Source organism: Mercenaria mercenaria, chromosome 12 (assembly GCF_021730395.1).
Source record: "Mercenaria mercenaria strain notata chromosome 12, MADL_Memer_1, whole genome shotgun sequence".
Lineage (NCBI taxonomy): Eukaryota > Metazoa > Mollusca > Bivalvia > Venerida > Veneridae > Mercenaria > Mercenaria mercenaria.
Window position 1 is genome coordinate 4,350,646 of NC_069372.1, and position 16,467 is coordinate 4,367,112.

Genomic DNA, 16,467 nt, shown 5'->3' on the forward strand with positions numbered 1-16,467 from the left:
CCTGCTCAATTTCTAAAATGGTCTGGTCCGTCATTCAGTTTGGGCAATACCATTTATTATTTGAAGGGGTGCTCACTGAAAATTAACTGACTTAATAGCAAACAGCGCAGACCATAATCAGCCTGCACATCCGCACTGGTTGCAAAGGCAGAATCACTTGCCGCCAGCAGGTTAAAGGCTAAAGAACACATCTCCTGAACCACTTAACCAGTTTCAATCAAACTTCACTGGAATGTTCCTTTGATAGTCCCTTTTAGAGTCTTCCAGATATGGGTCATCTGTGCAGAAATCTGGTTGCCATGGCAACCAGGAAGAAAACTTTTTAAAAATCTTCTCCTTAGAAACCATTGGCACAAATTCAAAATAATTCCACAGAATTAATTGTTCCTTGGGAGACCCTCTGTCAAATTTCTTCAAGTTATTGTGATTATTTTGTCTAAAATCATGGCAGCCAGGGGCCCGACTAGACTTCTCTCCCAGTATATGGCTATATGAAAAACTTTGAAAATCTTCTCAGAGACTGCTTGTCTGATTTCAGATAATTCACCAATAATTTCCCTTTGATGAACCTAAGATTTAACAATTTGTTCAATCCAGCTTTGAATCTCAGGTGATCAATTTGAAACCACCACGGCTTTCTTGTTATTGATACAGACAATTTCAATACCATATAATACTAGGACTGAACTCTGCAAAATAGCGAAACATAATGTTAAAACTTTGATTATTGTTGGGTTTTTTTGCAAAATGAAAATTGAAAATAGTGATAGAAATCAGTTATTATTCACTTTTTGATTATTCATCCTTTAAGTTACAGACGTTCTTGATAGAATGTCTTTCAAAAATACTTGGTATGACAAAGATTGCAGTGAATTGAAACTCAAAATGAATAAGCTTCTAAGAAAATTCCGCACTAGTAGAAGCATTAATGACCTTAATTTATACATGGGCTGTAAAAAAACAATATAAAGCATTATGTAAAGAAAAGAAAAAAATGTATAAAAATCAGTGTCTATATAAACTTGAAGCTTCTGTCAAAAATTCTTAATTGTTTTAGAATAAGCTCAGGAGTAATGTAGGCAGTGGGAGTCATACTCCGAATATTACTTCTAGTCAGTGGTTTGAACATTTCAAACAAGTGTTTAGCTGTGATCCAGAAGAAAATGATGTAAATGCAGAGATATTTGTTGAAAATATAACTATGGATGAAGTAGAAGATACACTGTTTAATAACGATATAACTGATGATGAAATTATTGAAGCAGTTAAATCTCTTAATCCAAATAAAGCTTCGGCAGGCAATCTTATAGCAGAACATTTTATTTATGGAATAGAAATCTTATTACCATATATAAGGAAACTTTTTAATAAAATATATAGATCTGGTCACTTCCCATCAACTTGGACTAAGTCTATAATAATTCCTTTGCATAAAAAAGGTAACATTGATAATCCTGATAATTATAGAGGAATTGCTCTTGTTGATATTTTTAGTAAAGTGTATATAAGTATATTGACTACACGAGTAACTTTTTACTGTAATGCATTTAAAATAATCACCGAAGCACAGGCTGGTTTTCGCTCTGGATACTCTACTATTGATAATGGTTTTGTTTTATATTCTATAATTAGTAAATACCTAAGTATGAGGCGTAAAAAGTTGTATGTGGCCTTTGTTGACTTTAAAAAGGCATTTGACTCTGTTCATAGATCAAAATTATATACAGCATTGATTCAAAATGGTATAAAGGGTAATCTGTTGAAATCAATTGTAAGTATTTATCATTCTGTAAAAGCATGTGTAAGAAGTAATGCATCATCAACTGCAACATTCGATTGCCCCCTTGGTTTAAGACAAGGTTGTAAACTTAGTCCAATTTTATTTTGTCTATTTATAAATGAGTTAGATAATGTAATCAGAAGTAGTGGAATTCATGGCATACAACTTTTACCAAATGATGTTGAAATTTTCTTGTTGCTGTTTGCTGATGATGTGGCCCTAGTATCTGATACTGTTAATGGATTACAGAGGCAACTTAATGTCTTACATCAGTACTGTTTAGAGTGGAAATTACAGGTTAATGTTGACAAAACTAAAGTTGTTGTATTAAAAAATGGTGGTACTTTATCAAAAAATGAAAACTGGATGTATGATGGCCAGACCATAGAAACTGTAAATGCTTTTAGTTATGTTGGTTTAAATTTTACCTGCAGATTGTCATTGTATAAAATGTCTGAACATATGGCACTTAAAGCAAAAAAAGTGCTCGTATCCCTTTTAAAGAGTATGTATAATTTGTTACCAATGTCTTATAAAACTTTCTTTAAGATTTTTGATGCTAAGATATCTCCGGTTTTACTATACGGTTCAGAACTTTGGGGCTTAGAAGTCAGGGATTGTATAGAACGTGTTCATGTATATGCTTGTAAAAGGTATATGAATGCACCATTGTATGCTTGCAATGCTGCTGTTTTAGGTGATTGTGCCAGATTTCCTATGTATATATGGGCTTCAAAGAGATGTATAAAATTTTGGATTCGTATTGTTAATATGCCTGAAGATAGATATGTTAAGAAATGTTACAATATGCTTAAACACTGGGACCATCTTGGTTATAAAAACTGGGTTACTACATTGAGAAATAATTTGTATAGAAATGGCTTTGGATATATATGGGAGAAACAAGCAATAGATAATCCAAATGTATTCTTAAAACAATATACAACTAGATTAAAAGATCAATATTTACAAATTTGGAACGTTGAAATGGTTAACAATAAGAAACTGGTATTATATAAAGGGTTTAAGCAAAGATTTGTTTTTGAAGATTACCTTGAACACATAGATATTGTTAAATTCCGACGTAGTATTGTATCTTTTAGAACATCATCTCATCAATTAATGATTGAAAAAGGTAGATATATGGGCTTATCAAAAGAAACCCGTTTTTGCATTCATTGTGATCATGTTATTGAGAACGAGTTTCATTTCCTGCTGGAATCAGGGGTGTAAAATTCCACTCGCCCGCTCGCATTGGCGAGTTAAAGTATGGATAGGACGAGTGGATCTCGCTGTATACTCGACCGATCGGGCGAGTGGTTTTTACGTCGTAGCTTTTTAAAATGAAATTCAGAAATTACATCTTGAAAAACCTCAACAAACTTTGAGATAGTTCAGTTGCTACTTTGATTGACTGGAATTTACCCGCGAATCGTAAAGATATCAAAATGTCATGCCAGTAATTGTCCATTCCGAGAGCACGTGCGACCTAACGTAATATCAGATTTACATCTCCGTTACTTTTGTTTATCGACACGTACAAAAAAAACGTGCGTAGTGCATTCATTTTTTAACATTATCGCTTCAGTTTTTCAACATCGCTTGAGAAGTAATACAATTTGAAATGTACTAAGATTTCCATAAAATATCGACGGAAATGTAAGCAAATTTGTATGAAAACGGTCGAATTTTCATATAATCATTTGTTAAATTTCAAACAGCGCGATCTTAATTACTGATTTCTTTCTAAGAGAAAATAAGTGATACATACTATGGGCATAAAATTCGGACTTTTGACCGGAAAGAACAAAAAACAGAATTAAAATATCTTAAATAATGAAAAAGCGGCAGTAATTTAAATACATTGAGTAAAACGATTTTTTTTTTTTGGTAAAAAGGTCTCGTGGACGTAAATAGAAATGTAGTTTTAAAATAAAACAAAATGATGTTGTTGCGGTTTTTAATAGTTTTAAATGAATCTTTGTACATGTATTTGTTTTTATAAAATATTCTTCTCAAACGATAATGTAAATTCCTTGAGGGCAAATAGGTCACATGGCGCAAAAACTGTAATATGACGTAATGCCATGACAATCTCGTGCAGCAATACCGCTTTGATCTCCACTTCAGATGTCATGATACCGACACACCTCTTTTAGCTCTTTGAGAGGATGTTAATTGATGATGAAAACAGGCCAATTACTTAGTTTATCAACAGAATAATTACGGATGATTGTCAACTTTTTTTTTTTCGTTTTCAAGACGGGTAGGTGGATGATGATTACTGTGTCCATATTTTTAGGACACTTTTCAAAATAATTATTTTTCAGGAAATAAGTCTTGAGAAAATGAAAATAACTGATGTTTAATACTTTCCTGACACTTTGGGAAACTACGGCAGGTGTTAGACTGTGATTATTTTTACTATCGATGCAGTTATTATGGAAAGCAACTTGGTGGTGGAGATGACAAAATTAGTGAAAGAAAAATGTCTGGGGTGAAAAGAAAATTTAAGAGTAACAAAAACGGATAATCAAAAAGGAAACATAGTGTACGAGCTATGTGTTATGTTTGAAATTTGCTTGTACATTATTCTCCTTCCATTAAACGTGACAGTATTAAAAATGTCAATTATTAGGGCGAGTGACTGTCCACTAAGGGCGAGTAGATTTTACCAGCTACTAGTCCTGCAGGGCGAGTGGTGTGAAAAAGAATTTTACACCCCTGGGAATGTCCACTTTATGAGATAATTCGCATAAGATATATACCTGATAAGTTTTGGCGCCATCCAACTATACACAAATTTAATGTTTTAATGTCTAGTAAGAATTGCTTGTTACTGCGTAACCTTTCACAGTTTATATATTATGCCATGAAATTACGCTCTGAAATAATATCGTAACTTTAAATTATTAGGTATGCAATGTAACCTAGCACAGTGTATATTTATAATGTCATGTAATTTTGTTTAGATATCTTGTCATCACTTACGTTTTGTTTAATTATTTAGTTTTGTATTACCATATACCTTTACCTGAACATTTTGTCATGACAACATACACATATTTTATTATCTATGCTTGTATTATACTATTGTGTATGGGCCGGTGGCCTTAAATGCAAATAGATAAAGATAATTAATCTAATTTAAATATTTGACCAAAAAATAGAAGTTTTATATACTTTGACCTGTTAAGTAGCAAATATAAATTAAAAGAAGTCTGAATACCATAAAATATAAGTAAATAAAGTGCTGTTAAAAAGTCTTTGACCTTTGATGATTTTGTATCTTATAATTGATTTAAAATGTAAAACAACTTTATATATATTAATCAATACTTTGATCCCCTGTGAGTTGAGCAGTTTCAAAGAGGTTTTGAGTTGTCTGTATAATTAAGATCTCCGAGTCAAGCATTCTTTAGCCAACTGAATGCAAGACCAAGTGGAGTGAATATTAAGGTAAACATTGATATATGTACTAGTTATTCATTTTCAGCTCAGCTGTTTAGATACCATCAATGTCCATGGCCAGAGCTTGGTTTTAAAAAAGGTTTTATGCACTTTCAATTTATCTCTCTTGTTACTTGATTGATTTGGTCCAGACTTAAATTATTCTTTCTCATCATTTTCCACATCATATGACACAAGGGCCACAAGTCTTGAGCAAGTTTTTCATGAATTATGTCCCCTTTTTTTCACAGAATTTCAGGTATATGTTTTGATCCACTTGCACTCTATCTCTGTTCTCACTGAATGTATTTAATTCAGACTTAAAAATTGAAATAGTTCAACACTTAGTCATATGACACAAGGGCCACTCATAACTCTGGCACCAGTATATTGGGAATTATGTCCCCTTCCGACTTAGAATTTTAGATTGAAGTTTTTATGATCTGTTATACTGGAGAATGCTGTATATTGTGCAGCAATTATTATGCCTTGTCCAGATAATGTCTTAAAACATTGGTATCTTGCCAGAACTAGCAAAAATGTATCATTTTAGAAGTGAACTTGGGCATGTATTCAGGACTTGTATATACCTTACCTCTTTTAGGAGTTATGGCCCTTTGAAATTTTACAGATTGCCATATATTGCTCAGTACTAATATAAATCTTGTCTAAATGACATCAAACTGACATCAGTGTGTAGATAATTTTCATAAAGCAAGTATAGAAGATAGGGTTTAGAATCAGTGGATTAACCAGTGCAAAAATGCTTGATTGTTGATTAATCATGACAAAACTAAGATACATCATGATTAGGCAATGATTTAGGTAGTTTTGAACATAATATCAAAGAATTGTCAGCTTATTTATCATAGTTCTGTCTAACTAGAAATCATTCATCATGCACATTTATAGTATATAGTGGAAATTTTATTTGGCTTATTTTATATGAGCATTACTTGGATGTTGATGAAGTTTTGGCCACTCACTGTATACATTGTTCTAACAGTCCTTAAAAGGTTTGTGTCAATTCTTGAAATGTCCTGAAAAAGTCTGAACATCCAGGAAAGTACCATAATGAATTTAAAGGTGATTAATCAGATTTTGGTCAACTAATGGAATCATGCATGCATTTACACGTATTTGTATTCACCAAGTTCTTAATACACATCAGAATTTCAATGGAAGTATTTTTAATATTTGCATGAACTTCCTATCCTGGTTGCCCAACAAAGATAGCATTATTTCAGCAATAAACATATTTTGCCTACGGAATAATATGAATATAAGCAATATTGTATTAAAGTTGACAAAAATTTGCATTGACAAGTACATATTTTGCCAGAATGAATTAGAAATGCAAGTTTATAACATTATTATTACCTTTCATTGTCTATCTTGGATGTGCAACTAAGATGGATTGAAAATAGATGAATTCCAAAGCTACATGCCTGTTATAAAACTTGCCTTTGTTTCAGGTAGTTGAAACATCCAGTATTTTTCAAATGCAAATGTAAAACAAAAATTTTACTAAAATCAAAAGAAACAAACTTATATTAAAGGGAGGTAATTACAAAAGTTCATAAAAATAATATAGTATACATTTCCAATAGGGGTCTGACTCTATATAATAGGTCATTTTGTTCCTTAAATAAATCTCTAACAGAATTTTACGTCATAAAATGTTGCTCAAATGTGATTGACCACCTTTAAGAGGAAAATCTTTACAAAGTCCTAATTTTTGCTTGGTTTGTCTGAATCCAGAAATTATAGCAATGGTTTTAAATGGTATTGCAATAATTATTGATCTTCGATGTAAGATTATGGTAAGATTTATGGGTGTGCTGCATTAAAATTTCAGTGCTAATGCTTATATGAGCCGTGCCATGAGAAAACCAACATAGTGGGTTTGCGACCAGCATGGATCCAGACCAGCCTGCGCATCCGCGCAGTCTGGTCAGGCTCCATGCTGTTCGCTTTTAAAGCCTACTGGAATTGGAGAAACTGTTAGCGAACAGCATGGATCCTGACCAGACTGCGCGGATGCGCAGGCTGGTCTGGATCCTTGCTGGTCGCAAACCCACTATGTTGGTTTTCTCATGGCACGGCTCATATAATATTGAAGAACATATGAATAGCATTAGCTTTTCAAGTGCAGTTTTATCCTTTGATCACTGTAAACACTGAGCTTTTACAAAAACTTTTATTAAGTAGTAATGTTTTGGTCTCATTTAACCTATCATCTGTCACTATGGCAATTATAATAACTCTTATGTAATCTTATAATCAAATCCAGTAGAAGATCCTTTTGAAGCCCTAAGTATAGAATGTAAGCAATCGAAATGTTCAAAATGTTGAGTCTGTTCATTAGAGGTAATGAAATCTGCAACACTCCTGAGTCTGCCCCATACACCGACATGAGTCCTTTTTGTTGCAAGCGGCTAGAAGTAACTTTGTATTTTGTAGTGATAGATAAAGCAAGTTTGTGGGAGATTTATTTTCAATGTGTATTCTTAGTTATGTTACAGCGTTCTGTAAATAATCTTATACCTCATTTAAGTTTTCATATTTGACAACTTCGATCTGTTGGAGATGTGCAGTAAAATTACTGATATACCAGTATATTATGATTTTGTTTAAAAAAAAAATATATGAATATCAGTGTGAAATTTCCAAACCAGTATGCTTTGGGAGAACAGTGTTTCAGTTCATTTATGGATGAGATGTAAAACATACACAATGAACCAAGGAAATGAAATATTTTTAACTTCATAATATCAGCTGCTGCTCTGCGTGAAATAAGCAGTTGAGTTTGGGAGATTTTCAGCTTTTCCCGCAGGTCCAATCTTTTTGGCTGTTCTAAATAGTATGCATAAACGCTTAGCCAGTTGACCAATCTTGTCACCATTGATTTCACTTTATATATGTATTTGCAGAATTTTCCATAACGTAAAACAATGGTACATGTAAAGAACTCTCTTTATTCACAATGCCATGTGTGTTGTTTGCAAAATGGCAATCGAAAGAAAACAATGTTCATTTGCAGACAAAAAACTGATAATACATTATACCCATAAAATGCAAGTTACCTGTGCTGCATCTATGATAATAATTCTTGGAGCATTTAAACGGGGAAACAGGGACTTGTTGTCAAATGATATGTACAGCAGATATGTTACTCAGTTACTCCGATGTAGCATTTTGTATGTTTTGGAACATAATTGTAGTCTTACGTTAGCTTGTTCAGTGTGTGTTGTAAATTTCTTCATGCATATATTTGATATTTTCTTTAGTGTACCAAGCTTTGGTGCTGTTACAACAGATAGACAAAAAGAAACACATACTTTGGAGTTCATTTGAAATGTTATATTATATCACAGTTCAGCGTTTCAGATAATATACACATCTCTAATGTCTTCTTTCCTAACAGATTTGATGTCCTTCCTGTTTACTTGAAATAAAAAATTTAACATTGTCTGTAAGTATTGGTCTAGCACTTGTAAATATTCTGCATAGATCTGTTTCAGAAAATTTATTTTTGGTGTCCGAACCTAAATAGAGATATAGCATTTTTTTGTAACACTTACCATGATGGGTGAATGGAAAACTGTCGTAACTCGTATTAGATAAAGGAGTTATTTTTGTAACTGTCCATTCAGTATTGACTGGTTGCGACTTGACAAGCGTCACAGTTGACAACTTTCCCACATGGAGTGAAGGATGAGGGGTGAATGAACTTGGACATAAATTCCTATATTGAATGATCACCAAAAAACTTTGATCACTTGATTCTGCTCTCCACCTATTGCCATGGTGTAGCAGTATACATAAGATATGTCAAACTGGTCCTTTAAAGTTTTTTTCCTTTTCCTTGGATCAAACGAATGATGTGTAGGTTGATACCCTGAAACTTATGGTCTAGATGTTGTGGGCTCGAATCCAGGGGAATCAGCATGCTCAATGTGACTGCAGTCTCCCTATTCCATTACCAAGGCACAAGCGCAGGACAGAAGTCCAGGAAGCTGGCATTGAGCATGGTTAATATAAGTCTTGAAAACTTTTCTCTACAGTCACTGCAAAATAATAACCAGGGTAGAAAATATAGCATTATACTGTATGCAAGGACAATAAAAATCTGTGACTTCCCAAATCAAAGGGAAGTAATTCTTACCAAAGTAGGTTTATTGAATGGTAAGAAATCTGTAAGAATTCTGTCTTGGAGAACATATTTTAATCAAGGAAAAAGTTGCAAAATTAGTGTTGGGTATTGTTGAGGCTGAATACCATAAAGCCTTGTGAAAGCTATATCAAGAGCAATATTTAATATATCTCAAGAAAGAGTCCCATGGTTTAATTCATGATCAATATATTATCATTGATTTTTGCCTTTTTCTCTGTAATTGAGTGACATAGGTTAATATTAAATAAAAAACAGTATGTCAATTTATTTGCTTTAAATGAAACTTTTGTAGCAAGTTCGAAAATCATTAGAAATATCATTTATATAAAAATAGAGGGTTCATTGTAGATAAAATGAGTAGATTTTATAAAATGTTTGTTCTATTTTTGAAGTTTTTAAAGAGTTTTTCAGTGTCAGAGGTCTTAAAGGATTTAATTTTGTAGAATAAATTACATGTATGCAAACAGTTATTAAAACTTTTTTTCTTTTAATGTTTTGTAATGCTATTGAAAAATTCCTTTGTAATTAAAGAATTTTAAAAAAGGACAGTGAAAACTACATCAGGGAGTTATATCGGGATGAGTTTTAAGGATTAAACGTTGAAGTACGAAGTTTTAATAGGATAAGTAAACTAATGTTGAAGAGATGCAATTTAAACCTATCACTTAGACACTTATTTCTGTGCCGACAAAAATGTTTGAACATCGAAATATTATTTATTTTACTGTTGGCTTAGGATATGGACGGAGGTTACTGAACTTAAAACTAGGTTCCTAGGAAAATATCGTTTATATGAAATTGTTCATTAAATGTTACTGAACTCACTGTTATTTCGATCACACCTTTTTTTATTATGAAGAAGGCACTAAAATGTATAATTTTTTCACATCATCATGGTATTAATTTTTAGAGGACATTTTAAGTGAGTTGACTTTTTTATGGAGTATGTACTCGTCTATGTATCGCATCATGTTGGAAGACTTTTCTCATATTAAATCAGATTTTTTTAAGCGGATATATCAGATGGGATTGATTTAATTGAAAATGGAGACTTACTTCGGACAAGCTGCTTTCAGGGCTACTCTCAGACCAGAAAGGATATTGAATATTGACAAACGGAAGGTACTTTACACTGTTCAGTGATTATTTTTGGAAGTAATTAATTACGTTATAGATAAATAATATTTATGTAAAGATAAAACAGTTTCTTCTGTAAGAAAGACATCGCTAAAAAGACTTTTTTACAGTGAAACATTAATTGATGGCTCAAGCGTATTAGCTTACTGAAAATCATGTGGTCCCACACCAATCACTGCATGGCCTAATTAACTTGAGCATTTTGCTCATTGGTCCCCGTGCAACCTTGAAAATAATACATGGCTTGTTTTATTGTACCGTTTTCTTCTGCAATATATGACCATTTTGTGTCAGTTCGTCGTAAAACCCAACTCAGTCTTACTTTCAACTTGGTTGTACAGTGTACATGTTTTGTGTAATTTGAAATTTAGCTTTTCTTTTCTGTTTAATTGCTATATTTTCATCTATAAAAAGCGCTTGATAGATTTGAATAATGTATAGATAACAAAGGAAAACTCTTATTACAGAAAAGCCTCGGAACCAAAGGAATACTCTGTTTTGGAGAGTTTATGGGTTCCAAGAGTTCTTCATGCCAGTTATTATAAACACTTCAATATAGTGATCAGGAGTATAGAAATTCTTTGATTCTTGTAAAAGACCAACCAACCTTTGACAAATGTTAAAGGAAGCATTTATCAGAAATAGGATTTAACAAGAAATAAATGTATTTTGTGTTCATAACAGAAAATGTGGCAGCCATTTTATAAAGACATAATTATTGTTATGAGTCTTTAACCTTTAGCATGCTAGATAAATTGTCGTCTGCTGGAAATTTCGTCTGCTAAAATTGTAAAGTTCATTCAATTTGCTCCAAAATTGGAAGAAATATTGTCAGAGTAGCAAACAGCTTGGAACCTGATCAGACGCCGATTTAATCGGCGTCTGATCTGGTTCCAAGCTGTTTGCAAAGGCTGTTTAATTCGCCTGCAGCAGGCTAAGGGTTAATGGTGTTAAGTATGGAAAACACAAAAGGTGTGTTACAGTTATTTTTACAGGAAGAATCATTGTCACAGCATTGATCCCTACTGTATCTTAGTGATCAACAATTAATGAAATGCTTGCAATGTTCAGAGTTTATCTTAACCAAATATTTATATACAGATCTTTCAGTATAAATATATTAAATTCAGCTAAAGTGTGAAGTGTTTGGAAAACAAATATCCTGTAATAACTTTCTTGTGTCAATTTGAACATGTTTGATCATTGAGGGATAATCCAATATTTCTTGTTCTAATTGAAGATCACTTTGACAATTATTGATATACGGTGGCACAAAAGGGACATGGAAGATATAAATTATTTCGCATTTTGATTTTGCATGCATTCTCATTTAAGCATGTTCAAATAGAACCACATAAGTGCAAAAAATGGTTTAAGACAGGGTCTTACATTTTGAGAGAAAAAATTCAAACAGCACCAAATCATAGAAACAAAATGTTGTTTCACATGAAAATTGAACAGCACATTAAACATGCATATTACTCTACACAATAGCTGTCAGTTTACATCTACATTGTCAAACTGTCAACATTTTTTTTTTTATAATTTATTTTTCAATCTTCATACATTTACAAAATATGATGACTTGGACAAATGTTTTTAACAATAGATACAAAACATGTATTTTATGGTCATCTAATTAAACAAACATTTGTAGTAATGGATGTCACAAGAAGACTTTTTCTATATATATATTTTTAGATGAAAAAAATTAGAGAACAAAACATCTAAGAGAGAAAAAAGTTAAAAAGAGTAGATATTATTGGATGTTTAGATCGTCTCCAAACTCATATAATTGTCTAAGAATTGTAATGGTTATTTATGCTACAATCATGTAAAAATCAATTTGTAGGCACACTGTCTAGAAAGTATCATTTTATTATATAGATGAAGAATAAAATATGTAAGATATTTTCTTTTTTTTTTTATTATTATTATAGCCAACAGCATCTACATTCATACCTCAAAACCAGACCATTTGATATTATGTTGGTTTATTTTGTCATTTGATAATGCAATTTCTTTTTCAAGTTTTATCCTGATTTTAAGATATGATATGAAACTGTCAAAACTGAGTGTTTGTTTTCTATTTTTGATTTGAAAAATGTAAGATTTCATTAGAAATATTATAAAGTTTATCACATTTTTTCGTTTTACGTTCCTTTCAGCGATACCAAAACTGACTACCTCTAAGCTAAATTGTGTTTTGAGATTTTTCTTGTCAAGGTACATATGTAATTTGTTCCATAGTTGTTGTACACAGTTACATTCCCAAAACATATGTTCTAATGTTTCAACATGCATATTGCAGAAATAACATAAATTTGATTCTGTTAATTTGTATTTAAATAATGATTTGTTTGTTGGGAGAATTCTCATCAGATGTTTGTATTGAAAACTTCGTATTTTTGTATCTATTGTTGCTTTCTGTGTTTGCATGTATATGTTTGACCAACAAGAGGGGTTCTCTGATATAATCGCTGACCATTTCATTTCCGACTTAATTATTGGTTTTGGTCTGTTTCTTCTTTGCGTGTCGTAAAGTAGTTTATTTGGTTCTTTTGTCTTTCTTAATTTATCTATAAGTAATTCATTTCGTGCATAAGATATATTCTCTTGCTTAAGCACCTGTTTAACAGTTTGTGGAATGCTTGCTATAAGATTGTAGTACTTCAAGAATTGATTGTTTTCTATATTATATAAAATTTAAATTCGTCAAAAGTATAGAAAGCTTTTGTTCTGTAATCAAATAAATGTTCCAAATGCTTTATTCCCTTTTCGTACCAGTCTTTATAGAAAAATGTTTTATTTTCAAGTTTTATGCTTGTGTTATTCCATATTACCTGTTTACTTATGCTCTTATTGTTGTCCTGTGTATTAATATTTACCCAAGCTGTCAATAAATCTTTCATGAAAATGTTGGATTTACATATAGTTTCAATTTCTTTCTGAGAGTAATTACATTCAAATAAAAGTTCTCCTCCAACATTAGATAATAATGTACTATAAAAGATCTTCCATTGTCCTTGGTTGCTTTTATCTATTATCCTTCTGATCCAACAAGCTTTTATAGCATTTATGAAGTAATCTAGATTTATCATTTTTATACCACCCATTTTGTAGTCCAGTATAATAATCTCCCTATTAATTTTATCTGGTTTATTATCCCACAAGAATTTAAACAATTGTGTTTTAATCTCTTTCATTACTTCATTTGATGGGTTTGGTAACACTGTAAGAGGGTAAATTAGTTTTGGTAAAGCTAATGATTTTATAACAGTTACTTTTCCAAGTAGTGTTAGTTTTCTATGTTCCCATTGTTTTAAACAGTTAGTAAAATTTTGAATCTTGGGTATCAGGTTTAACGTTATGCTGTCTTTTTTATCATTTGTAAATATCATTCCTAATGTTTGAGCTGACTCGGATGTCCAATTAAACATTTTATCTTTACAGTACTGGAGGTTTGTATCTTTTAATGATCCTATCCTTAGTATGTTAGTTTTGTTGATATTAAGTTTCAATCCAGATATACACTCGAAGTTCGATATAACATCTATTAGTTGTTCAAATGAATGTTTTGCACCATTATTGATAAAGGTTGCATCATCTGCAAACAGGGATTGTTTTATTTCAACATTATTAACTGTTATGCCTTTTATGATCTCATCAGTCTCGATATAATTTGAGAGGATTTCAATGCAAATAATGAATAAGGAAGAGGAAAGAGGACAGCCTTGTCTCACTCCACGTAGTATTGAAAAGGGTTTTGATAGATAGCCATTATTTATTACCATACTGGTTATATCATTATAAAATAATTTTACCCACTGTATAAGAGAATCACCAAAATTGAAGTGTTTTAAACACCTTATCATAAAGTTATGATCTAGTGTATCGAAAGCTTTTTCGAAATCTGCGAACAGTAAAAGTCCTGGTATTTTATTTTGTTGTGCGAAATCTATTATTTCATATATTAACCTAACATTTTCCCCTATATATCTGCCTTTTATGAATCCTGTCTGTGCACTGCTTATGATAGAATTGATAATCTTTTTTATCCTGTTTGCTATGGTTTTGGCGGCAATTTTGTAATCTACATTTAATAGACTTATAGGGCGCCAGTTACTCAAAATTTGTGTGTCTTTATTTGGTTTCGGCATAAGCGAAATAATACCTTGTTTCTGCAAACTAGTCAGATGTCCGGTGTTGTAAGAGTAGTTAATAGATTGAATAAAGTACGTTTTAATCTCTGTCCAAAATATCTTATAAAATTCAACAGACATGCCATCTGAACCTGGACTTTTTTGATTCTTCATCTCCTTAAGAGCTTCGAAACATTCATTTTCGTTTAATATCCCTTCACATTTTTTTTTTCGTTTTCATTTAAAGTTCGCGAATTGGGTCTAAAGAAATCATAATCACAAGTTTTGGATTCTTTTTTGTTATATAGCTGTTTATAGAATTCTGCTTCTGCCTTTAAAATTTCATTTTGAGAAGTTATTTCTTTATCGTTGATTTTCAATTTGTATATTGTTTTTTTTTCTGCGTTTCTTTTTTCTAAGGCTGCAAAATATTTTGTATTTTTTTCATTTCCTTCAATACTTATTGCTTTTGCTCTGATCAACATTCCATTAATTCTGTTATCAATGATTTGATTTAATTCCTGCTGTTTTTTGTCAAGTTCTTCCTTTAAAGTTTTTATATTAATGCTATTATTATTTTCGCTTAAAATCTTTTCTTCCAATACTTCTATATTTTTGTTTATTTCTTTTTCAATTTTATTTTCTTCTCGTTTTCTATGGGTGGAATATTTTATTGTTTGATTTCTTATAGTGCCTTTAATGACTTCCCATAGAATGTTTGGGTTTGCATCCTTATTAATTGTTACGGTTTCTCGAATGGCATTTCTTATTATTGATTGATATTCTTTTTCAAGTAAAATGCTGTTGTTTAATTTAAAATAACCAGGGCCTTTTTTTGTGTTAATAAAATCCAATTCTAGTTCAACCAATGAATGGTCTGTTTGGTAGCCTGGTTGTATAGTGCAATTTTTGACATAGTGCGTTAAACACTCAGATAATAAAAAATAGTCAAGTCTACTGGAGATGATTGGAATTGTATTTGAATGCCATGTATATTGTAATTTTGATGGATTACATAATCTCCAAATATCTATTAAGTTTCCGATGTTAATGATATCATTTATTTTCTGTCTGCAGTTTTTATGGCTATCAATCTTTCCATTTCTTTTGTCAGTATTTGTATTCAATATGGTGTTAAAATCACCACCAATTATAAAATCTTCCTCTAAGTTTTGACTAATTTCTTTCTCAATAATCGTAAAAATATCAGCTTTATCCTCATTCGGCCCATATACATTCATAATATTAATTTGTTTTTCGTTTATAATCATGCTAACAATAATCAATCGCCCTTCAAGTAATTCATGATATGTTAAAATATCTCCTGTAAAGTTACGATTAAAAAGGATTGCTACCCCTTCACTATTGCTTTTGTCCCCACTAAAAAAAGATTTTCCCTTCCATTCCCTTTTCCATTTTTCAGCTATATGTGTAGATGAATGTGTTTCTTGTAATAAGCAGATAGAATATTTTTTAGATTCTAAATATTGAAACACTTGTTGCCTTTTCCTAAAATTTCCTAATCCTCTTACATTGATTGAGCAAATCCTAACCGTCTCGAAACTTAGTAGGTTTTTTTTTTTGATAATTAGACGTTTGGAAACGATCATACATCCACAATGTTTTTTCATGGTTTAAATTAGGTTCACTGTTGAGCCAATGCCATATCTACTATCTAAGTGAGTTGAGCATTTAAACCATTTAAGAATATAATAAAATTGTTTCTTTTGTTTCTGTAACATATCCTATAAATTACATAATTTTTTTTAGAGAGAAGATTT

At 31.4% G+C, this 16,467-nt stretch overlaps 1 protein-coding gene across 8 annotated transcripts in view; it reads left to right on the forward strand.

Moving 5' to 3' along the window:
- The window catches only part of LOC123535484 (leucine-rich repeat-containing protein 74B-like), a 74,041-nt gene that overhangs the window by 24,854 nt on the left and 32,720 nt on the right, over positions 1-16,467 (forward strand). Inside the window, exon 1 of one of the 8 annotated variants that reach the window (XM_053519024.1) lies at positions 10,132-10,529. The exons of the other annotated variants lie outside the window; for them this stretch is intronic. Within the exon in view, the coding sequence (XP_053374999.1) occupies positions 10,452-10,529 (78 nt within the window). The 5' untranslated portion in view covers positions 10,132-10,451. Of the gene's footprint in view, positions 1-10,131; positions 10,530-16,467 lie in introns of those variants that run through there. 8 annotated transcript variants of the gene reach the window in all.